Below are 26,141 nucleotides of genomic sequence, written 5' to 3'. Positions count from 1 at the left end.
GAATTTTCAAGTTCACCTCCCCATTGAAGTCTATTGCGGTTCGCGAAAGTTCGTGTGAACCAAACCTTCCGCGGAAGGTTTGGTTCTGAAAATTGGAGGTTTGCGACATCTCTAGTGGGGAATGGCGGATTGGAGGAGGACAGCGCGGGACAGCTACAGGGGGCTGATAGAAGTCGCCCCCACCCCCGGGAGAACCCCTTTTAAGTAAAAGATGAGAAATGAAGTAGAATGTCTAAAAGTTCAAAATACCGTGTTTGGATTCAAATAAGTGATAAAGTCTTTGTATTGAATAATGTAAAATGGGGATTTGTGGCCAGTGTCCTGCCGGCATATATATCGGTACGCGGGCGTCAACTAAAGAACAAAGGACCCTGGACCAAGTTTGATCCTGGGTTTTACTCACTTCTCCAGAGACATTTTGGCAGGATTCCCGCTTTGCCAATCTCTCATTGTGTGTAGGTCATACCAAGAAATGGACTGCATATTTGCCTTCAACAAGGCGTTACAAATTCACCTGTCACGGAATAGCCGTGAGAAACGCAGGTGAATCTAGAGAATTCACAGTCGCTTTCCTGATCGCTCCCTGTCGGATCTGTGTAGTCAGGCAAGCGATCCGAAAATGACATTTTTGTGTTGTTTTAAATCCAGAGATCTGTTCCCCTGTGAGCCAAAGCAGTCCCCTCACCCCTCCGGAATGTCGCACGTGGCTGGACTCCCTGTGGGGCCCAGCTCATTCCCCCTACAGCAGATGTCCCCATGAAAAGGACCAGGAAACTGTCTCCACAGGGGGGCCATAGAAAGCCAGCCGATCCGGCACCGAGCATGGGCCATAAGGAAAGCATGGGTGATATGATTTCCTGTCGGCATACGAAAACCGTATGTCGCACAGCTATAAAATTCATATCGTCTTGTCCGGTAAAATCTGGCCATCGTGCTGATATGAAATTCCTTGGGATAGACCGTCCGGTTATCGAGATATGAATCTTCTCAGGAGCCTGACCCGCTGGCTTAGCCGTGTCTGATGTCATATTAATCTGTATTTTCCAACAAGTCTGAAGCTGTTACCCCCCTAAATGTAACATGTATGGTTCAGGAGTTACAGCAATTCATAAGTTTAGCTCTAAAATCTCTCAGAGGGAATGAACTGTCATTTGCTGGTAGCTCAGAGGGGGCAGGCACTGCCACACCCCCAAACCAGCTTCATCAAAAGCACAGAGCCAGCAGGCGGGCTGGAGTCCTCCACACTGAACCATCTTGCACTCATCAGATGCCAGCTTGAGGATATGCTGGTATCCACCTGGTCTGAACTCTGGACTTTGAAACCAAGGACTTTATGATTCTTCCCACAATAAGGACATCTTTCCAGGAACTAAGTATTTTTCTCCCTTCTTTTATTTTTCATACTGGCTATTACTGTTTAATAATTGTCTGTATATATTAATTATTTATATTGCGTGAATAAACGACTTTCTCCAAGTCATTCACTTTCCGCTACCCTGCTTATCAGCACACACAGAAATGATCCCGGGTCTCTGAAGATACGCTACTGTTTGTTTGTTGTTGGCTAGACAGAATATCGTGTGTTTAACCGTTTTATTCGCAGGATTAGTCAGTCAGTTAGTGGGCCCCACGGTCCCATGATAACCGCGGTGGTGGCAGTTTACTCTGAACCAGTGGGTGAAGTGGTAATCACCCGTGTCTCACAGGCTCCCTTCTGAGTTGTCCGCGGCTAATTCTTAACGGTTCCTGCGCATTGACTGCGACCAGAGTTCGCACGATCTGTGCGCTGGCACCGTTTAGAAGGCTAAGTGCGGTCAGCCACGAGGGTCCTTGTGACAGTGTTAGGCAGCGGTTGGGACCTGTGTTGTGCTGAAAGTATCTGCGATAGCGCTAGCGCTATCGAGAAACGAACTAATTCGTTGGTGTAGCTGGAAGGCAATATATTTTTTATATATACAGAGAGACTGTGTAGCCAGTACCCCTCCCCAAAGTTTTATTTTATTTGGCATGGAAATGTCCGGGAACTACCAGAACATGTGCCTAGCAGACCTGGAAAATCTTTGCGAAGAGAGGGGCATTGGCATCCTCCGCAAGACAAAACGGGACCTGATAGCAGACTTGTCCAGATGGGATGCCCAGCAACTGCGGGAGCCGGGAGTGTCCGCTGAGGTGGATACCAGCCCATCTGACAATCAAGGGGAACCAGAGGCTGAAGATCTTAGGCGTACAGAGGTTGAGCATCCTGCGGGCCCTGTTGCAACAGTTACGCCAGAGACTGTCAGTATGGACCCCAATCCCAGAGTTTCTGACATTACTCGCCCGGAACTGGCCAGTACTGGACTGTCCATGGGTGCTGACCCGGTAATGCAGCAGGCATTACAAAAGCTGATGGAGACTGACCTGGACAAGTACATGCAGTACATGGAAGCACGAGAGGAACGGGAGCGCCAATCTGCAGAACGCCACGCAGAGAGGGATGCCGCTGAGCGAGAACGGGAGCGCCAACGACAGCATGAGCTAAACTTGGCAAAGGTTCAACAGGCCAGCCGGAGTTCACCGCCCAGCCTCCCTGCTGAAGGAGCTGCACCACCCGTAAGTGCAAAATTTAAATTTGCTAATATTGAGAAAGACACAGACATTGACTTGTTTTTGCGATCTTTTGAAAAAGCATGCCGTCAGTATCGTCTGTCCCAAGACCAGTGGGCCAGACATCTGACACCTTTGCTGCGCTACAAAGCGCTTGATGCCTTCGCAGAATTGCCTGCGGAGAAGGATAATGATTATGCTGCTATAAAAGACGCTATCATTACTAAGTACCAGCTGACGCCAGAAGCCTTTCGGAAAAAGTTTAGGGCCTGGCAGAAAAAGTCTTCTGATTCGTACCGAGATGTGGCCAGCAGCTTGCTCACCACACTCCGCCAGTGGACGCTAGGCCTCACCAAAGGGTCTTATGGCGTCCTGGAGGACTTGATAGTCCTCGAACAATTTCTGAACATTTGCCCTGCTGATGTACGACAGTTTGTGTTAGAACGCAGGCCGGCTTCAGCCACTGTCGCTGCAGACCTTGCTGAGACTTTTGCAACTACCCGGGTGGCTGATACCCGCAGAACTGTCCCATCCAGCTGGAGAGGAGGTCAGCCCAATACCTCGGCAGACCCTCCTGCCCCTGTGAGCCGTCCGCCACAGAGGCCACCCAGCGCAGCTGCTGCACCCAGGCCTGCAGCGCCTGGAGAGGTCACCTGTCACTACTGCCGCCAGCCCGGACACATGAAATTCGACTGTCCGGAGCGGAGACAGACCCCACCAGCACCTGGATCATCTGCATCACCTGCACCTCACCCACAGCAGAGGCAGCCCGCCAGCGAACCACAGCCTGGATCATCAGATTTTGTCCTGTTTGCACGCGGACAGGAAATCCGCGACCGAACCGACCAGCAGCAACTTGTTAGAGTGAACGGCAAAGTTGTCACCGGATTTCGAGACACCGGAGCTGACATCACGTTAGTTCACTCACATCTTGTGCCAAAGGAGAGCATCAGCTCCAGCCGATCCCTTGCCCTTACTGGAGTAGAGGGCACCCTTTTCCACATAGCCCACGCAAGAGTGAAGCTGGATTGGGGAGTGGGAGGGGTCCACGAAAGGGTTGTTGGGGTTATGAAGGATCTCCCAGTCCCTGTGTTGCTGGGGACTGATTTGGGCAAGCTTGTGTCCTACTATGAACCTGCCACGACCGCCTTGTCGCTCACGGAAGGAGACGGACTCTCCACCCACCACCAGGTACTTTATACACTTGGGGGAGCACCAGGGGGAGGTGGGTTGAATGTGCCCAGTTCAAGGGTACCAGGTTCAATAGTGCCTGCTTCAAAGGCACCTGAGTTTGATGTACAGACTGTCTGTTGTGATGATGCTGTAACTGTACCTGAGTTTACTGTACAACCTATCTGTAATGAAAAAATGTCTATACCTGTCAATATCATTACTGCATGCAATGATGATTTGAGTACTGTCCGTCTGTGCCATTCTGACAGTGTACCGGTGCTAGCAGTACCGCGCAGCTGCACTGCTCAGAACCTGGGCTCAGAACAGGTGGAGGGGGTTCCGGCCTCCTCCCCCTCCTCTGACCGCAGGGATGAGACCTTTCAGCCGCTGGCCTCGTGTGACATGAGCCAGTTGGCTGAAACTGACAGCGCCGTATTCTCAGCTGCACTACAAAGTGACCCAAGCCTGGAGGTGCTCAGGCAGCAAGCCGCTGAGCCCCTCGCAGACGGGGCCGCTTTCAAGGTGTACTGGGAAGGTGGGAGACTGTACAGTGAGTCTGTACAGCCCCCTACAGGTAGATCCCACGCGAATACCAAGTGGCTTGTGGTCCCGAGTGCGTTCAGGGGACATGTGCTGAAATCCGCACATGGTAATCCTCTGACAGGGCACTCGGGTGTCCGCAAGACACTCGCCGGTATTCGGAACCAGTTTTATTGGCCCCGGATGAACAGGGATGTAGCAAACTACGGCAGGGCATGTGCCGTCTGTCAGGAGCTGGGAAGGTCCAGGGATTCCCGCGGGGTTCCCTTAGGTCCACAGCCACTCAGCAGGGGAACCCTGCGTGGGCTGGCTGTTGACCTAACCAACCCACTGCCCGTTGTCAGCAGTCCCGGCAGGCACCACGTCCGACTGCAGTGGCGCAAACGCCCTGTCCAGAACGGTCCAGAACGGTCCATGTTGGGTCAACCCTGAGGGTAGCAGACCGCGACCGGTCCAGGGGAACCGAGCCACAGGCTCCAATAGGTTTCCCTGCCGCACCGGCAACCCGAGACCCGTCAGCCAGGTTGGCCGACACCGGAACGCTGATGGGCTGTCCTGGTGTCAGGGGGAACTAGGCCCAACAGCGCCAATGGCTGCTACGACGGATGTCTTGCTGACAACCCTCCACACAGCGTCAGGAAAGGGAGGTGTCACAGAATAGCCGTGAGAAACGCAGGTGAATCTAGAGAATTCACAGTCGCTTTCCTGATCGCTCCCTGTCGGATCTGTGTAGTCAGGCAAGCGATCCGAAAATGACATTTTTGTGTTGTTTTAAATCCAGAGATCTGTTCCCCTGTGAGCCAAAGCAGTCCCCTCACCCCTCCGGAATGTCGCACGTGGCTGGACTCCCTGTGGGGCCCAGCTCATTCCCCCTACAGCAGATGTCCCCATGAAAAGGACCAGGAAACTGTCTCCACAGGGGGGCCATAGAAAGCCAGCCGATCCGGCACCGAGCATGGGCCATAAGGAAAGCATGGGTGATATGATTTCCTGTCGGCATACGAAAACCGTATGTCGCACAGCTATAAAATTCATATCGTCTTGTCCGGTAAAATCTGGCCATCGTGCTGATATGAAATTCCTTGGGATAGACCGTCCGGTTATCGAGATATGAATCTTCTCAGGAGCCTGACCCGCTGGCTTAGCCGTGTCTGATGTCATATTAATCTGTATTTTCCAACAAGTCTGAAGCTGTTACCCCCCTAAATGTAACATGTATGGTTCAGGAGTTACAGCAATTCATAAGTTTAGCTCTAAAATCTCTCAGAGGGAATGAACTGTCATTTGCTGGTAGCTCAGAGGGGGCAGGCACTGCCACACCCCCAAACCAGCTTCATCAAAAGCACAGAGCCAGCAGGCGGGCTGGAGTCCTCCACACTGAACCATCTTGCACTCATCAGATGCCAGCTTGAGGATATGCTGGTATCCACCTGGTCTGAACTCTGGACTTTGAAACCAAGGACTTTATGATTCTTCCCACAATAAGGACATCTTTCCAGGAACTAAGTATTTTTCTCCCTTCTTTTATTTTTCATACTGGCTATTACTGTTTAATAATTGTCTGTATATATTAATTATTTATATTGCGTGAATAAACGACTTTCTCCAAGTCATTCACTTTCCGCTACCCTGCTTATCAGCACACACAGAAATGATCCCGGGTCTCTAAAGATACGCTACTGTTTGTTTGTTGTTGGCTAGACAGAATATCGTGTGTTTAACCGTTTTATTCGCAGGATTAGTCAGTCAGTTAGTGGGCCCCACGGTCCCATGATAACCGCGGTGGTGGCAGTTTACTCTGAACCAGTGGGTGAAGTGGTAATCACCCGTGTCTCACAGGCTCCCTTCTGAGTTGTCCGCGGCTAATTCTTAACGGTTCCTGCGCATTGACTGCGACCAGAGTTCGCACGATCTGTGCGCTGGCACCGTTTAGAAGGCTAAGTGCGGTCAGCCACGAGGGTCCTTGTGACATCACCCATATGAAATATGATTATGAAACAATAAAGTATGCCTGAGAACCTTTATTTCTCAGGGTGTGGATGTCCGATTTGCCTGGGAAATTGCCGGAAGGTGTGTCAGATTGGCCTTAACAACTTCTGAAAAATGTGTTCATTTAGCTTGCCCCTAGTGGCTAGAAAAGCATCAAATATGAAAATGAAGGCTTTTTAAAGTTACAGTGCTGTGTGGAGGGAACCACATGTATGGTCCCTTCCTTTGGACTCTGGTAGGAAGTGTCGAGGCATGGGCAGGTGTGACTCTGCAGACATCCAGTGTGTGAAGGCTGCTTTTGATGTATAAAGTACTGCAGAACTAATGTGTTCTTCAGCTGGGTTTGTCAGCTGCTGTCAGCAGGAAGTGTTGATTCAGACAGGAAAAGTCTTTGACACGAGCTTGCTAAACTAATTACCTCTGTTCTGTGGAAAGTTAATGAACTTCCGTGTTGAAAAAGCTTGCTGTTCTGTGACTCTGTGTGTAAGTGAAATATGGTGCATTCGCTACTTTTTCATTATCAGTATTGAAAGATCCCGCAAGCGTCACAGCTTCGATATCGGCGTTGGAAAAGATTGCGAGGGCGTCACAATTCCTCTTATGTATGGATGACATATTTATCGGAACTTGGCGCGTAGGTGGTTACGGTGGTTTGGCTTTCCTCACTCTGACCCCTTCTGTCATCAGCAGCCAATACTGAGGTGACACCACTGAGGACCTGCCTAGTAGAGGTGACTGCCCCGGGGAGAACCTGAACAATTATAAACATCTGAAATCAATGATCCCATTCCCATGTGACAACAGACAGATGAGGAGATCCTGGGGAAGATACAGGAGAGATGAATGATGGCCCTGAAGGGTCTGGAGATGACCTGGGAAGATCACAATCCTCACCAGCTGTGACAATGAGTCCACCACAGGAACTCCAGCCCAGTTCTCCTTTCCCTGGTGAGGAGATATCCACATCCCGGCATATCTACCTCACCAGCAGCTCGAGGAAAGGGCTCCGGAGAGAGAGAGCTTGTCTATCCATCGCTGCTGGAATCAGGTGCCAGGCACCGATGGTTATAATATCAGTAATGTAATATTACTGATATTTTACTATAGACACACCCGGCCCCAATTCTCACACTAACACCCCCCTCCCCGCCCCAATATCCCACTATGCCTAACACTAACCCCCCCATCCTATTGTGCCTAACACTAGTCCCCACACCCCACTTCCTGATGCCTAACACTAACCCCCCACCCCCCATCCCACTGTGCCTAACACTAACCCCCCACCTAGTGCCTAATACTAACCCCCCACTCTCCATCGAACTGTGCCTAACACTAATCCCCCACCTAGTGACCAGGCCACTCCAGGCCTGGGCACTGGAGACTTACTAGGGCTGGCTCCTAGTACACAGTTCTTCTGCCCTGGAGACTCAGCAGCACCCCCCATTTGCAAAGAGTTATCACACAGTACCTTACATGAGTCCGGGACTCCGGGTTGGGGATGCAGGCTCCACGGGGGTTAGATTAGGTTCATAACTTAATGTCCAGTCCCAAAACTAATGCAATTTTCCCAGGTGTGACGCGTCATATCCTTTCTGTGATATGCAACTTCAAAGCTTTCCTGTTTTAGCTTCCCACTGTCCAGACTCAGTTACTCAGGATTGTATATTTGGTCAACAGGTAGCTGTTTATATGAATACAAAGTTCAAAGCAATGCAACACCTTTTCAGGATGCAGGACAAAATCGGAGGTTGTTATGTAATTACCTGTTTCCTTGTTATGGCACTCTAGACTTCTGTACTACAAGTTAAGGTGGCCATACACTGGTCAATTTGCCATCAGATTCGACCAACAGATAGCTCCCTCTCTGATCGAATCTGATCAGAGAGGGATCGTATGGCCATCTTTACTGCAAACAGATTGTGAATCGATTTCAGCCTAAAACCGTTCACAATCTCTGGAGCTGCCGCCCCCCCCCCCCCCCCCCTGCATACTTTACCTCTTCCGGCCGGCGCGAGTTCCCGCTGTCTTCTTCTCTGCTCCGCTCCAGACCATTCCGGCAGCTACTGAACTTCCTGTTCAGGGGAAGTTTAAACAGTAGAGGGCGCTCTACTGTTTAAACTTCCTGCTGGGACAGGAAGTTCTGTGTAGCTGCAGGAATGGTCTGGAGCGGAGTGGAGAAGAAGACAGCGGGGACCAGGGGACTCGCGCCGGCCGGAACAGGTAATGTATACCCGCTGCATTGCGTCAGTCGTCTGGCATTCAAACGCCGCTATCGACGCACTCCCGACCCGCCGGCAACCGAGAAAAATCTTCCGCACGGATGGGTCGACGGGAACGATCGATTTCAGACGGAAAACGATCGTTCTGTCAGCGGTGTGCGCGGCGATTTCACAGCCGTTTCGAACAGTGTGATGAAATCGGCCGTATATCGGCAGGAAAATAGTTGTGTATGGGCCCCTTTACAGGTGACAAAGCAAAGTACACATATGAGACAGTATTTCATAGCAGATCAAAGGTAAGGACCTGACTGGCTATTGACTAATTAGCCATCTCCTAATTAGAGGCTAGGTAGACAGTTCCTAATTGAATGTCTAGCTTAATTTGCCTATCCAACGTAATTGATCTATTCAGTATTCAATGCAGACAATGGTAGCTCTTCGGGCCCTTTCACACCAGAAGTATTTTTCGGCGTTTTAACGCCACGGCCGAAGTTGGCGTTTTGCTAGGTAAAAGAAAGTCCATAGACTTTCATTTTACCTTTCACATCTAACTCGGAGTTTTGGAGCGTTGCGTTTCAACGCTTCCCAGGAGCTTTTTCAGGGCTGTTTACAGCCGAAGTTGGCTGTTGGCGTTTCAATGATAGTCAATGGAAAACGCCAACTTCAGCGTTTTCAAAGCCTTTTCAAAGCGTTTTACAGCTATCTTGTTCACTTATTTTTATAGAAGAAAAAAAAAAAAGGACGTTTTCATATGGGCTGTAAAACTCTTTCAAAAAGCTTTGAAAACACTATGTATTGGCGTTAAGCAAAAGGCTGACTTTTAGCCTTTTCTACCGCAGCCTCTAGTGTGAAAGAGCCCTTCCTGCTGGCCACTTTGTAGCGCTCGCTATGCTACTCTGATAAGGCATGCTATTAGTCTTAGTGAATCAAGCCCAATATTTTTGTGACTGCAAAAATCGAACACCCCCATCTATCTATCTATCTATCTATCTATCTATCTATCTATCTATCTAATTAATGAATCAGGAAGTGGCTTTGTGGACACATAAACCTGGTGTTTATACATCGGGGGTCCTCAGTTGTGTCATGCCGAGTGTGTGACCATGTGGAGGCCTGACTTACCGATAGCCAGATGAACAGATGCCACGTTCTGGCTGAGGGTGAGAGCCCAGAGCTGCAGGCAGTGCACTGATCGGACCCCCTGCACGGATTGGAGCATCTCCTTCACTGAGTTGTACGCTATGCTGCGCGGTGTACCTGGGAGATAAGGGAAGAGTAATAATGCTTCCATACCTCTGTGTCCTCCTCCTCCGCCCACTATCCTTATCTCGCGCTGTACACACAACAGCCACTATTCCATCCTCATGGATAAATGATAAGATTGTCTATTGATTGGAAGGAAACTCTTCAGTAGACTGATCAGAAATAATTGTATGTGTGTTGGTAAACATTGATTAATTCGGCATATGTTGCATCATGTATGCAACCAGCTGACCAGCCCATGTGACAGGAACCTGAGGGAATTGGCTCAGAATGAGGGATTGGCCAAAAAAGCCATTGTACAGCTGTGTCTGTGTTCTGATTGGTTGCCAGGTTGCCCATTAATTGGTTGTACAATCTCTCACTCCCATCATGCATCACTTGTATTATGCCCTTTCTCCAGTGTTCTGATGGCTACACCTTCATAGATTCCTCTGGACAGTCTGGAGTCATTCCTATGAGCTTCTCATTGCTCCATTCCCACAAGCCATGCTGGACCATGTGTCAGGCCCCCTGAAACCTTCATCACCATCTTATCTACCGAATATGCCCAATCTGCTTCTCTTCCATTGGCCACTTTCCCTCAGTACCCCCCAGCCTGGCCTTACCTTCCATCAGCACCCAAAAGACGTCTCGCATGATGGTCATGGTGGTCCCAACAACAAAGATGGAAAAGAGGAAGGTGCAGAGGGGGTCAGCAACCTTGTAGTGCGGCTGGAAGAGAAGATACAGTCAGCAGATGACTCTTCATACACAGTTCCTGCACTTCCTGTGTCATAGCTGCTGCCACGTGATATACAGGCCACCATGTGACACTAATGTCCACCCCGTGTCTATCTGCCACGGGCTGGAGTCTTCTGACATCATCCTTCCATACACAGTTCCTGCACTTCCTGTGTCATAGCTGCTGCCACGTGATATACAGGCCACCATGTGACACTAATGTCCACCCTGTGTCTATCTGCCACAGGGTGGAGTCTTCTAACATCATCCTTCCATACATAGTTCCTGCACTTCCTGTGTCATAGCTGCTGCCACGTGATATACAGGCCACCATGTGACACTAATGTCCACCCTGTGTCTATCTGCCACGGGCTGGAGTCTTCTGACATCATCCTTCCATACACAGTTCCTGCACTTCCTGTGTCATAGCTGCTGCCACGTGATATGCAGGCCACCATGTGACACTAATGTCCACCCCGTGTCTATCTGCCATGGGCTGGAGTCTTCTGACATCATCCTTCCATACACAGTTCCTGCACTTCCTGTGTCATAGCTGCTGCCACGTGATATACAGGCCACCATGTGACACTAATGTCCACCCTGTGTCTATCTGCCACAGGCTCGAGTCTTCTGACATCATCCTTCCATACACAGTTCCTGCACTTCCTGTGTCATAGCTGGTGCCACATGATATACAGGCCACCATGTGACACTAATGTCCACCCCGTGTCTATCTGCCACGGGCTGGAGTCTTCTGACATCATCCTTGCATACACAGTTCATGCACTTCCTGTGTCATAGCTGCTGCCACGTGGTATACAGGCCACCATGTGACACTAATGTCCACCCTGTGTCTATCTGCCATGGGCTGGAGTCTTCTGACATCATCCTTCCATACACAGTTCCTGCACTTCCTGTGTCATAGCTGCTGCCACGTGGTATACAGGCCACCATGGAACACTAATGTCCACCCTGTGTCTATCTGCCACGGGCTGGAGTCTTCTGACATCATCCTTCCATACACAGTTCATGCACTTCCTGTGTCATAGCTGCTGCCACGTGATATACAGGCCACCATGTGACACTAATGTCCACCCTGTGTCTATCTGCCACGGGCTGGAGTCTTCTGACATCATCCTTCCATACACAGTTCCTGCACTTCCTGTGTCATAGCTGCTGTCACGTGATATACAGGCCACCATGTGACACTAATGTCCACACCGTGTCTATCTGCCACGGGCTGGAGTCTTCTGACATCATCCTTCCATACACAGTTCCTGCACTTCCTGTGTCATAGCTGCTGTCACATAATATACAGGCCACCATGTGACTAATGTCCACCCCGTGTCTATCTGCCACAGGCTAGAGTCTTCTGACATCATCCTTCCATACACAGTTCCTGCACTCCCTGTGTCATAGCTGCTGCCACGTGATATACAGGCCACCATGTGACTAATGTCCACCCTGTGTGTATCTGCCACGGGCTGGAGTCTTCTGCCATCATCCTTCCATACACAGTTCATGCACTTCCTGTGTCATAGCTGCTGCCACGTGATATACAGGCCACCATGTGACACTAATGTCCGCACCGTGTCTATCTGCCACAGGCTGGAGTCTTCTGACATCATCCTTCCATACACAGCTCCTGCACTTCCTGTGTCATAGCTGCTGCCACGTGATATACAGGCCACCATGTGACACTAATGTCCACACCGTGTCTATCTGCCATGGGCTGGAGTCTTCTGACATCATCCTTCCATACACAGTTCCTGCACTTCCTGTGTCATAGCTGCTGCCACGTGATATACAGGCCACCATGTGACACTAATGTCCACCCTGTGTCTATCTGCCACGGGCTGGAGTCTTCTGACATCATCCTTCCATACACAGTTCCTGCACTTCCTGTGTCATAGCTGCTGCCACGTGATATACAGGCCACCATGTGACTAATGTCCACCCCGTGTCTATCTGCCACGGGCAGGAGTCTTCTGACATCATCCTTCCATACACAGTTCCTGCACTTCCTGTGTCATAGCTGCTGCCACGTGATATACAGGCCACCATGTGACTAATGTCCACCCTGTGTCTATTTGCCACGGGCAGGAGTCTTCTGACATCATCCTTCCATACACAGTTCCTGCACTTCCTGTGTCATAGCTGCTGCCACGTGATATACAGGCCACCATGTGACTAATGTCCACCCCGTGTCTATCTGCCACGGGCAGGAGTCTTCTGACATCATCCTTCCATACACAGTTCCTGCACTTCCTGTGTCATAGCTGCTGCCACGTGATATACAGGCCACCATGTGACACTAATGTCCACCCCGTGTCTATCTGCCACGGGCTGGAGTCTCCTGACATCATCCTTCCATACACAGTTCCTGCACTTCCTGTGTCATAGCTGCTGTCACGTGATATACAGGCCACCATGTGACACTAATGTCCGCACCGTGTCTATCTGCCACAGGCTGGAGTCTTCTGACATCATCCTTCCATACACAGCTCCTGCACTTCCTGTGTCATAGCTGCTGCCACGTGATATACAGGCCACCATGTGACACTAATGTCCACACCGTGTCTATCTGCCATGGGCTGGAGTCTTCTGACATCATCCTTCCATACACAGTTCCTGCACTTCCTGTGTCATAGCTGCTGCCACGTGATATACAGGCCATCATGTGACTAATGTCCACCCTGTGTCTATCTGCCACGGGCAGGAGTCTTCTGACATCATCCTTCCATACACAGTTCCTGCACTTCCTGTGTCATAGCTGCTGCCACGTGATATACAGGCCACCATGTGACTAATGTCCACCCTGTGTCTATTTGCCACGGGCAGGAGTCTTCTGACATCATCCTTCCATACACAGTTCCTGCACTTCCTGTGTCATAGCTGCTGCCACGTGATATACAGGCCACCATGTGACACTAATGTCCACCCCGTGTCTATCTGCCACGGGCTGGATTCTCCTGACATCATCCTTCCATACACAGCTCCTGCACTTCCTGTGTCATAGCTGCTGCCACGTGATATACAGGCCACCATGTGACACTAATGTCCCCCCCGTGTCTATCTGCCACGGGCTGGAGTCTTCTGACATCATCCTTCCATACACAGTTCCTGCACTTCTTGTGTCATAGCTGCTGCCACGTGATATACAGGCCACCATGTGACACTAATGTCCACCCTGTGTCTATCTGCCACGGGCTGTAGTCTTCTGACATCATCCTTCCATACACAGTTCCTGCACTTCCTGTGTCATAGCTGCTGCCACGTGATATACAGGCCACCATGTGACTAATGTCCACCCTGTGTCTATCTGCCACGGGCCGGAGTCTTCTGACATCATCCTTCCATACACAGTACCTGCACTTCCTGTGTCATAGCTGCTGCCACGTGATATACAGGCCACCATGTGACTAATGTCCACCCTGTGTCTATCTGCCACGGGCAGGAGTCTTCTGACATCATCCTTCCATACACAGTTCCTGCACTTCCTGTGTCATAGCTGCTGCCACGTGATATACAGGCCACCATGTGACACTAATGTCCACCCCGTGTCTATCTGCCACGGGCTGGAGTCTCCTGACATCATCCTTCCATACACAGTTCCTGCACTTCCTGTGTCATAGCTGCTGCCACGTGATATACAGGCCACCATGTGACACTAATGTCCACCCCGTGTCTATCTGCCACGGGCTGGAGTCTTCTGACATCATCCTTCCATACACAGTTCCTGCACTTCCTGTGTCATAGCTGCTGCCACGTGATATACAGGCCACCATGTGACACTAATGTCCACCCCGTGTCTATCTGCCACGGGCTGGAGTCTCCTGACATCATCCTTCCATACACAGTTCCTGCACTTCCTGTGTCATAGCTGCTGCCACGTGATATACAGGCCACCATGTGACACTAATGTCCACCCTGTGTCTATCTGCCACGGGCTGGAGTCTTCTGACATTATCCTTCCATACACAGTTCCTGCACTTCCTGTGTCATAGCTGCTGCCACGTGATATACAGGCCACCATGTGACACTAATGTCCACCCTGTGTCTATCTGCCACGGGCTGGAGTCTTCTGACATCATCCTTCCATACACAGTTCCTGCACTTCCTGTGTCATAGCTGCTGCCACGTGATATACAGGCCACCATGTGACACTAATGTCCACCCTGTGTCTATCTGCCACGGGCTGGAGTCTTCTGACATCATCCTTCCATACACAGTTCCTGCACTTCCTGTGTCATAGCTGCTGCCACGTGATATACAGGCCACCATGTGACTAATGTCCACCCTGTGTCTATCTGCCACGGGCAGGAGTCTTCTGACATCATCCTTCCATACACAGTTCCTGCACTTCCTGTGTCATAGCTGCTGCCACGTGATATACAGGCCACCATGTGACACTAATGTCCACCCTGTGTCTATCTGCCACGGGCAGGAGTCTTCTGACATCATCCTTCCATACACAGTTCCTGCACTTCCTGTGTCATAGCTGCTGCCACGTGATATACAGGCCACCATGTGACACTAATGTCCACCCTGTGTCTATCTGCCACGGGCTGGAGTCTTCTGACATCATCCTTCCATACACAGTTCCTGCACTTCCTGTGTCATAGCTGCTGCCACGTGATATACAGGCCACCATGTGACTAATGTCCACCCTGTGTCTATCTGCCACGGGCAGGAGTCTTCTGACATCATCCTTCCATACACAGTTCCTGCACTTCCTGTGTCATAGCTGCTGCCACGTGATATACAGGCCACCATGTGACTAATGTCCACCCTGTGTCTATTTGCCACGGGCAGGAGTCTTCTGACATCATCCTTCCATACACAGTTCCTGCACTTCCTGTGTCATAGCTGCTGCCACGTGATATACAGGCCACCATGTGACACTAATGTCCACCCCGTGTCTATCTGCCACGGGCTGGAGTCTCCTGACATCATCCTTCCATACACAGCCCCTGCACTTCCTGTGTCATAGCTGCTGCCACGTGATATACAGGCCACCATGTGACACTAATGTCCACACCGTGTCTATCTGCCATGGGCTGGAGTCTTCTGACATCATCCTTCCATACACAGTTCCTGCACTTCCTGTGTCATAGCTGCTGCCACGTGATATACAGGCCACCATGTGACACTAATGTCCACCCTGTGTCTATCTGCCACGGGCTGGAGTCTTCTGACATCATCCTTCCATACACAGTTCCTGCACTTCCTGTGTCATAGCTGCTGCCACGTGATATACAGGCCACCATGTGACTAATGTCCACCCTGTGTCTATCTGCCACGGGCAGGAGTCTTCTGACATCATCCTTCCATACACAGTTCCTGCACTTCCTGTGTCATAGCTGCTGCCACGTGATATACAGGCCACCATGTGACTAATGTCCACCCTGTGTCTATCTGCCACGGGCAGGAGTCTTCTGACATCATCCTTCCATACACAGTTCCTGCACTTCCTGTGTCATAGCTGCTGCCACGTGATATACAGGCCACCATGTGACACTAATGTCCACCCCGTGTCTATCTGCCACGGGCTGGAGTCTCCTGACATCATCCTTCCATACACAGTTCCTGCACTTCCTGTGTCATAGCTGCTGCCACGTGATATACAGGCCACCATGTGACACTAATGTCCACCCCGTGTCTATCTGCCACGGGCTGGAGTCTTCTGACATCATCCTTTCATACACAGTTCCTGCACTTCCTGTGTCATAGCTGCTGTCACATAATATACAGGCCACCATGTGACACTAATGTCCACCCCGTGTCTATCTGCCACAGGGTGGAGTCTTCTGACATCATCCTTCCATACACAGTTCCTGCACTTCCTGTGTCATAGCTGCTGCCACGTGATATACAGGCCACCATGTGACACTAATGTCCACCCCGTGTCTATCTGCCACGGGCTGGAGTCTCCTGACATCATCCTTCCATACACAGTTCCTGCACTTCCTGTGTCATAGCTGCTGCCACGTGATATACAGGCCACCATGTGACACTAATGTCCACCCTGTGTCTATCTGCCACGGGCTGGAGTCTTCTGACATCATCCTTCCATACACAGTTCCTGCACTTCCTGTGTCATAGCTGCTGCCACGTGATATACAGGCCACCATGTGACACTAATGTCCACCCTGTGTCTATCTGCCACGGGCTGGAGTCTTCTGACATCATCCTTCCATACACAGTTCCTGCACTTCCTGTGTCATAGCTGCTGCCACGTGATATACAGGCCACCATGTGACACTAATGTCCACCCTGTGTCTATCTGCCACGGGCTGGAGTCTTCTGACATCATCCTTCCATACACAGTTCATGCACTTCCTGTGTCATAGCTGCCACCACGTGATATACAGGCCACCATGTGACACTAATGTCTACCCCGTGTCTATCTGCCACGGGCTAGAGTCTCCTGACATCATCCTTCCATAGACAGTTCATGCACTTCCTGTGTCATAGCTGCTGCCACGTGGTATACAGGCCACCATGTGACTAATGTCCACCCTGTGTCTATCTGCCACGGGCTGGAGTCTTCTGACATCATCCTTCCATACACAGTTCTTGCACTTCCTGTGTCATAGCTGCTCCCACATGATATACAGGCCACCATGTGACACTAATGTCCACACCGTGTCTATCTGCCACGGGCTGGAGTCTTCTGACATCATCCTTCCATACACAGTTCCTGCACTTCCTGTGTCATAGCTGCTGCCACGTGATATACAGGCCACCATGTGACACTAATGTCCACCCCGTGTCTATCTGCCACGGGCTGGAGTCTTCTGACATCATCCTTCCATACACAGTAGAAACTTAAACTGGATATTATAAAAATACTAGTAAAAAGGCCCGCCCGTTAAAAAACGGGCGCTAGGTCACAGCCACTACCCCCGCAATGTGCGCACATGCTCAGTCCAAAAAAGCTAAGGACACCCAACCATTCAGCTGATGACGCAGGGACACTTGCATTTTATTATATAGGATATTGTGAGAAATGTTGCATAATGGAAATGAACATTCTAATTATATTTGTTTTATAGTCATACAGGCACATGGCCAGGACCCGGGGACTGAGATTACTATATCAGGATTGGCCATACATTGTATAGTCATACAGGCACATGGCCGGGACCCGGGGACTGAAATTACTATATCAGGATTGGCCATACATTGTATAGTCATACAGGCACATGGCTGGGACCCGGGGACTGAGATTACTATATCAGGATTGGCCATACATTGTATAGTCATACAGGCACATGGCTGGGACCCGGGGACTGAGATTACTATATCAGGATTGGCCATACATTGTATAGTCATACAGGCACATGGCTGGGACCTGGGGACTGAGATTACTATATCAGGATTGGCCATACATTGTATAGTCATACAGGCACATGGCCGGGACCCGAGGACTGAGGTTACTATATCAGGATTGGCCATACATTGTATAGTCATACAGGCACATGGGCAGGACCCGGGGACTGAGATTACTATATCAGGATTGGCCATACATTGTATAGTCATACAGGCACATGGCTGGGACCCGGGGACTGAGATTACTATATCAGGATTGGCCATACATTGTATAGTCATACAGACACATGGTCAGGACCCGGGGACTGAGATTACTATATCAGGATTGGCCATACATTGTATAGTCATACAGGCACATGGCTGGGACCCGGGGACTGAGATTACTATATCAGGATTGGCCATACATTGTATAGTCATACAGGGACATGGCCGGGACCCGGGGACTGAGATTACTATATCAGGATTGGCCATACATTGTATAGTCATACAGGCACATGGCCAGGACCCGGGGACTGAGATTACTATATCAGGATTGGCCATACATTGTATAGTCATACAGACACATGGCCGGGACCCAGGGACTGAGATTACTATATCAGGATTGGCCATACATTGTATAGTCATACAGGCAGATGGCCGGGACCCGGGGAGTGAGATTACTATATCAGGATTGGCCATACGTTGTATAGTCATACAGGCACATGACCCGGGGACTGAGATTACTATATCAGGATTGGCCATATGTTGTATAGTCATACAGGCACATGACCCGGGGACTGAGATTACTATATCAGGATTGGACATACATTGTATAGTCATACAGGCACATGGCCGGGACCCGGGACTGAGATTACTATATCAGGATTGGCCATACATTGTATAGTCATACAGGCACATGGTCAGGACCCGGGGACTTAGATTACTATATCAGGATTAGCAATACATTGTATAGTCATACAGGCACATGGTCGGGACCCGGGGACTGAGATTACTATATCAGGATTGGCAATACATTGTATAGTCATACAGGCACATGGCCGGGACCCGGGGACTGAGATTACTATATCAGGATTGGCCATACATTGTATAGTCATACAGGCACATGGTCAGGACCCGGGGACTGAGATTACTATATCAGGATTGGCAATACATTGTATAGTCATACAGGCACATGGCCGGGACCCGGGGACTGAGATTACTATATCAGGATTGGCCATACATTGTATAGTCATACAGGAACATGACCGGGACCTAGGGACTGAGATTACTATATCAGGATTGGCCATACATTGTATAGTCATACAGGCACATGGCCGGGACCCGGGGACTGAGATTACTATATCAGGATTGGCCATACATTGTATAGTCATACAGGTACATGGTCAGGACCCGGGGACTGAGATTACTATATCAGGATTGGCCGTACATTGTGTAGTCATACAGGCACATGGCCGGGACTCGGGGACTAAAATTACTATATCAGGATTGGCCATACATTGTATAGTCATACAGGTACATGGTCAGGACCTGGGGACTGAGATTACTATATCAGGATTGGCCATACATTGTATAGTCATACAGGCACATGGCCGGGACCCGGGGACTAAGATTACTATATCAGGATTGGCCATACGTTGTATAGTCATACAGGTACATGGCCAGGACCCGGGGACTGAGATTACTATATCAGGATTGGCCATACATTATATAGTCATACAGGCACATGGCCAGCCCAGGACCCGGGAACTGAGATTACTATATCAGGATTGGCCATACATTGTATAGTCATACAGGCACATGGCTGGGACCCGGGGACTGAGATTACTATATCAGGATTGGCCATACATTGTATAGTCATACAGGGACATGGCCGGGACCCGGGGACTGAGATTACTATATCAGGATTGGCCATACATTGTATAGTCATACAGGCACATGGCTGGGACCCGGGGACTGAGAGTACTATATCAGGATTGGCCATACATTGTATAGTCATACAGGCACATTACAGGGACCCGGGGACTGAGATTACTATATCAGGATTGGCCATACATTGTATAGTCATACAGGCACATGGTCAGGACCCGGGGACTGAGATTACTATATCAGGATTGGCCATACATTGTATAGTCATACAGGCATATGGTCAGGACCCTGGGACTGAGATTACTATATCAGGATTGGCCATACATTGTATAGTCATACAGGCACATGGTCAGGACCCAGGGACTGAGATTACTATATCAGGATTGGCCATACATTGTATAGTCATACAGGCACATGGTCAGGACCCGGGGACTGAGATTACTATATCAGGATTGGCAATACATTGTATAGTCATACAGGCACATGGCCGGGACCCGGGGACTGAGATTACTATATCAGGATTGGCCATACATTGTATAGTCATACAGGTACATGGTCAGGACCCGGGGACTGAGATTACTATATCAGGATTGGCCGTACATTGTGTAGTCATACAGGCACATGGCCGGGACCCGGGGACTGAGATTACTATATCAGGATTGGCCATACATTGTATAGTCATACAGGAACATGACCGGGACCTAGGGACTGAGATTACTATATCAGGATTGGCCATACATTGTATAGTCATACAGGCACATGGCCGGGACCCGGGCACTGAGATTACTATATCAGGATTGGCCATACATTGTATAGTCATACAGGCACATGGCCGGGACCCGGGGACTGAGATTACTATATCAGGATTGGCCATACATTGTATAGTCATACAGGTACATGGTCAGGACCCGGGGACTGAGATTACTATATCAGGATTGGCCGTACATTGTGTAGTCATACAGGCACATGGCCGGGACTCGGGGACTAAGATTACTATATCAGGATTGGCCATACATTGTATAGTCATACAGGCACATGGCTGGGACCCGGGGACTGAGATTACTATATCAGGATTGGTCATACATTGTATAGTCATACAGGCACATGGTCAGGACCTGGGGACTGAGATTACTATATCAGGATTGGCCATACATTGTATAGTCATACAGGCACATGGCCGGGACCCGGGGACTAAGATTACTATATCAGGATTGGCCATACGTTGTATAGTCATACAGGTACATGGCCAGGACCCGGGGACTGAGATTACTATATCAGGATTGGCCATACATTGTATAGTCATACAGGCACATGGCCAGAACCTGGGGACTGAGATTACTATAGTATTATTTGCCATACATTGTATAGTCATACAGGCACATGGCCAGGACCTGGGGACTGAGATTACTATAGCATTATTGGCCATACATTGTATAGTCATACAGATACATGGCCAGGACCCGGGGACTGAGATTACTATATCAGGATTGGCCATACATTGTATAGTCATACAGGCACATGGCCGGGTCCCGGGGACTGAGATTACTATATCAGGATTGGCCATACATTGTATAGTCATACAGGCACATGGCCAGGTCCCGGGGACTGAGATTACTATATCAGGATTGGCCATACATTGTATAGTCATACAGGCACATGGTCAGGACCTGGGGACTGAGATTACTATATCAGGATTGGCCATACATTGTATAGTCATACAGGAACATGGCCAGGGACTGAGATTACTATATCAGGATTGGCCATACATTGTATAGTCACACAGGCACATGGCCAGGACCCGGGGACTGAGATTACTATATCAGGATTGGCCATACATTGTATAGTCATACAGGCACATGGCCGGGACCCGGGGACTGAGATTACTATATCAGGATTGGCCATACATTGTATAGTCATACAGGCACATGGCTGGGACCCGGGGACTGAGATTACTATATCAGGATTGGCCATACATTGTATAGTCATACAGGCACATGGCCGGGACCCGGGGACTGAGATTACTATATCAGGATTGGCCATACATTGTATAGTCATACAGGCACATGGCCGGGACCCGGGGACTGAGATTACTATATCAGGATTGCCATACCTTGTATAGTCATACAGGCACATGGCCGGGGACTGAGATTACTATATCAGGATTGGCCATACATTGTATAGTCATACAGGCACATGGCTGGGACCCGGGGACTGAGATTACTATATCAGGATTGGCCATACATTGTATAGTCATACAGGCACATGGCCGGGACCCGGGGACTGAGATTACTATAGCATTATTGGCCATACATTGTATAGTCATGCAGGCACATGGCTGGGTCCTGTTCCTCTATAGCTGGAGCCATTACTACTCTATTACCAAGTCTTCTTCCATGCATGAACTGGTGGGAGTATTACTATTCTAGTCCTCTTCTCTCCGCCTTCAGGATGCTGATTGGAGAATTCTCTTGCTGCCTCATCCAATGTGTTTTCTGATTCAGACAGAACAATCCATTGTGCACCAAGTATGATTAACCCATCACTCACCTCAAAATAAATAACAATGGCCGCCACCATGACTCCAATACTCTGCAGGAGGTCTCCGATCACGTGGATGAAGGCCGCCCGGACACTCGTGTTGCTGTGGGGTGGAAGGTGGAGAGGAAGACCCCCAATAGGGCTGTCTCCAATCTTCTCATAGCCGGAGGCGTGGCTGTGTCCATGGAAGGTGGTGGACTGGTGGAGGATGTAGGCCATACTGGGGAGCAGAAGAGAGATTGAGAGTCACAGACTTCTCTTCAGGAGGTGCCCAACATTCTCTTGTGAGCCACAGAAATGAGGGAGATTTTTCCAGAACACAAAGAGCTCTGACACATGTGCAACTTCTGTAATTGAACCAATCATTTTTCATAACATACTTACAGAGTTATTTGATTTAAAAGATGTACGTAATACGTCTACGTCCATTGAGTTCCACCAATAAATAAGGTACAACACCAGCCTGCACACTGCATAGCTCCCAACTGTCCCTCTGTCCTCCTCATTTGTCCCTCTTTCAGGACTTTGTCCCTCTTTCAGGACTTTGTCCCTCTTTCTATGTAAATATACATATTTATCTACTAAAAATGTGTTTGATTGACTCTAAACTTTAAACCCATCCTTTCAATTGATATATTACTAACTAGCTGATGACCCGGCGTTGCCCGGGAATGTATTTGGCTGCTGTTGGCTCTTCCCACTTTCTCTAACCCTAATACACAAACAGTTAATGTCCAAGTTTTGGAACGTTGGGGTCTTTGGCATGAATAAATTGTATATTCCTATAGAAAGTAAACAAATCAGATTGGCTGTTTGTGGCTCCGCACCTCTCCAGTATTTGAACCCCAGTCACCCAATGACCAAATGTAACAGGATTGAGGAATCTGTATTTAACAGGGTAAAAATGGCAGCAATTTAAATATTCCCCTTGAAAATCAACAGGTGACTTTTGATTGGCTATTATAGGCTCCACCCACTTCCCTGAATATTAATCCCAGTCACCCAGTGACCACCTGAGCAAAGTTTGAGAACCCTGCCATTACCAGTGTAAGAATAGCTGCAGTTTATATTTTCCCATGTAAAAGTTAGGTTTTGCTTCGCCCACTATTTCTAACCTTGACACACAGTCACTCAATGACCAAGTTTATGAGCTTTGGGGTCCTTGGCATCAATAAGTTGCATTTTACCACAATAATTTGTATTTTACCACAGCAACAAACAGCCAATTAAACAAATCTAATTGGCTGTTTGTTGCCCGCCTGCCCCCTTTTCAAAATTTAAACCCCAGTCTCCCAGTGATTGACAGTAGCAGATTTGAGGCCTCTGCCTTTAACCGCGTAAGAATGGCAGCAATGTAAATATTTCAAATGAAAATCAATAGGTGGATTTTTATTGGCTTTTGTAAGCTCCACCCACTTTCCTGAATATTAATCCCAGTCACCCGTGACCATCTGTGTCAAGTTTGGGAACCCTGCCATTAACAGTGTAAGAATGGCTGCAGTATACATTTTCCTTTGTAAAAAATTTAGTTGTTTTCTCCGCCCACTTTTTCAAACCTTGACACACATCATCCAGGTATAACCAAGTTTTTTGAGCTTTGTGGTCCTTGGCATCAACAATTTAAATGTTCCCACTGAAATGAAACAAATATGATTGGCTGTTTGTGGCTCCACCCCCTTTTCAGAATGTGAATCCCAGTCACCCAATGACCGACTGTACCAAGTTTGAGGCCTGTGCCATTAAGAGTGTAAGAATAGCAGCAATGTAAATATTCCCCTTGAAAACCAATAAGGGAATTTTGATTGGCTATTGTAGGCTCCACCCACTTTACTGAATATTAATCCCAGTCACCCAGTGGCCAACTGTGTCAAGTTTGAGAACTCTGCCATTAACAGTGTAAGAATGGCTGCAGTTTATATATTTCCATGTAAAAAATGTAGTTGTTGGCTCCACCCACTTTTTCTAACCTTGACATACAGTCACTCAATGACCAAGTTTGAGCTTTGGGGTTCCTTGGCATCAATACTTTACATTTAACCATTGAAATTAAACAAATCTGAGTGTTTGTGGCCCCGCCCCCTTTTCAGAATTTTAACCCCAGTCTCCCAGTGACTGACTGTACCAGATTTGAGGCCTCTGGCATTAAGAGCGTAAGAATGGCAGCAATGTAAATATTCCCCTTGAAAATCAATGGGGAAATTTTGATTGGCTGTTGTAGGCTCCACCCACTTTCCTGAAAATTAATCCCAGTCACTCAGTGACCAACTGTGTGAAGTTTGAGAACCCTGCCATTAACAGTGTAAAAATGGCTGCCGTTTATATTTTCCCCGTGAAATTTGTTTTTGACTCCGTCCACTTTTTCTAACCTTGACACACTCAATGACCAAGTTTGTGAGCTTTGGGGTCCTTGGTGTCAATAATTTGTATATTTGCATAGAAATTAAACAAATCTGATTGGCTGTTTGTGGCTCCGCCCTATATCCCTATATCCAGAATTTGAACCCCTGTCACCCAGTGACCCACTGTACCAGGTTTGAGGCTTCTGCCATTAAAAGTATAGGATTGGAAGTAATGTAAATATTCCCCTTGAAAATCAATAGGTGAATTTTGATTGGCTGTTAAAAACAAGGAACACCAAGAGCCCCAATAGTGTAATATGTACTGGTAAATGGTTACTAGATAGAGTAAATATTAATACTCACAAACCAGGGTTACCATTAGGCAACCACAGTGGTTGCCTAATGGTAACCCTGGTTTGTGAGTATTAATATTTACTCTATCTAGTAACCATTTACCAGTACATATTACACTATTGGGGCTCTTGGTGTTCCTTGTTTTTAACAGCCAATCAAAATTCACCTATTGATTTTCAAGGGGAATATTTACAGTAAAGGCAGGTGGGGAGATTTTCCTGACCCCACTCAGGAATAAGAAGTCGCTCTCTGTAGATGAGAAAAAGGGGGTTCAACCCTCCACCCAGGGTGGACTCATTATTATGCAGGAGAACAGAGGCGCCAAAAGGATAAAAGGAAGCTAAATAAGCTTAACCACTTCACCACTGAGGGGTTTTACCCCCTGAGCACCAGAGCAATTTTCACCTTTCAGCGCTCCTTCCATTCATTCGTCTATAACTTTATTATTACTTATCGCAATGAAATGAACTATATCTTGTTTTTTTCGCCACCAATTAGGCTTTCTTTAGGTGGGACATTATGCCAAGAATTATTTTTTTCTAAATGTGTTTTAATGGGAAAATAGGAAAAATGTGGGGAAAAAAATAATTATTTTTCAGTTTTCGGCCATTATAGTTTTTAAATAATGCATGCTACTGTAATTAAAACCCATGAAACGTATTTGCCCTTTTGTCCCGGTTATAAAACCATTTAAATTATGTCCCTATCACAATGTTTGGCGCCAATATTTTATTTGGAAATAAAGGTGCATTTTTTTCAGTTTTGCGTCCATCCCTAATTACAAGCCCATAGTTTATAAAGTAACAGTGTTATACCCTCTTGACATAAATATTTAAAAAGTTCAGTCCCTAAGGTAACTATTTATGTATTTTTTTTAATTGTAAATTTTTTAATTTTTTTTTAATTACAAAAAAAAAAAAATGGGGAGTGTGGGAGGTAATGAGTTAATTTTATGTGTAAAAGTCATTTATTTGTATGTGAAAAATGTGTAGGGTGTAGTTTACTATTTGGCCACAAGATGGCCACAGTAACTTTTTGTTTTAATGCGACCTCCAAGCTTCCTTCCGGAAGCTTGGAGGAAGAATAAGGAGGCTGGACACGTGAGTTTTTTCTCACAATGATCGCGCTGCCCATAGGAGAGCAGCTGATCATTGCGGGGCTTAGATCAACGAACGGGAATGGATTTTCCCGTTCATTGATCTCTGGGCGAGCGGGCGGC

The 26,141-nt window shown here is 48.3% G+C and overlaps 1 protein-coding gene across 1 annotated transcript in view; it reads right to left on the bottom strand.

Annotated features, from left to right (window-relative positions):
• The window catches only part of LOC137543660 (proton-coupled zinc antiporter SLC30A2-like), a gene marked incomplete at its 5' end in the record, with an annotated part of 46,428 nt that overhangs the window by 6,857 nt on the left and 13,430 nt on the right, over nucleotides 1-26,141 (bottom strand). The window contains 3 exons of the mRNA XM_068264786.1: nucleotides 9,630-9,764; nucleotides 10,376-10,481; nucleotides 22,239-22,449. Coding sequence (XP_068120887.1) covers nucleotides 9,630-9,764; nucleotides 10,376-10,481; nucleotides 22,239-22,449 — 452 coding nt within the window. The remainder of the gene's footprint in view (nucleotides 1-9,629; nucleotides 9,765-10,375; nucleotides 10,482-22,238; nucleotides 22,450-26,141) is intronic.

Source organism: Hyperolius riggenbachi, unplaced genomic scaffold (genome assembly GCF_040937935.1).
Source record: "Hyperolius riggenbachi isolate aHypRig1 unplaced genomic scaffold, aHypRig1.pri scaffold_143, whole genome shotgun sequence".
NCBI classification, from domain to species: domain Eukaryota; kingdom Metazoa; phylum Chordata; class Amphibia; order Anura; family Hyperoliidae; genus Hyperolius; species Hyperolius riggenbachi.
This window is presented reverse-complemented; position numbering and strand designations above follow the sequence as displayed.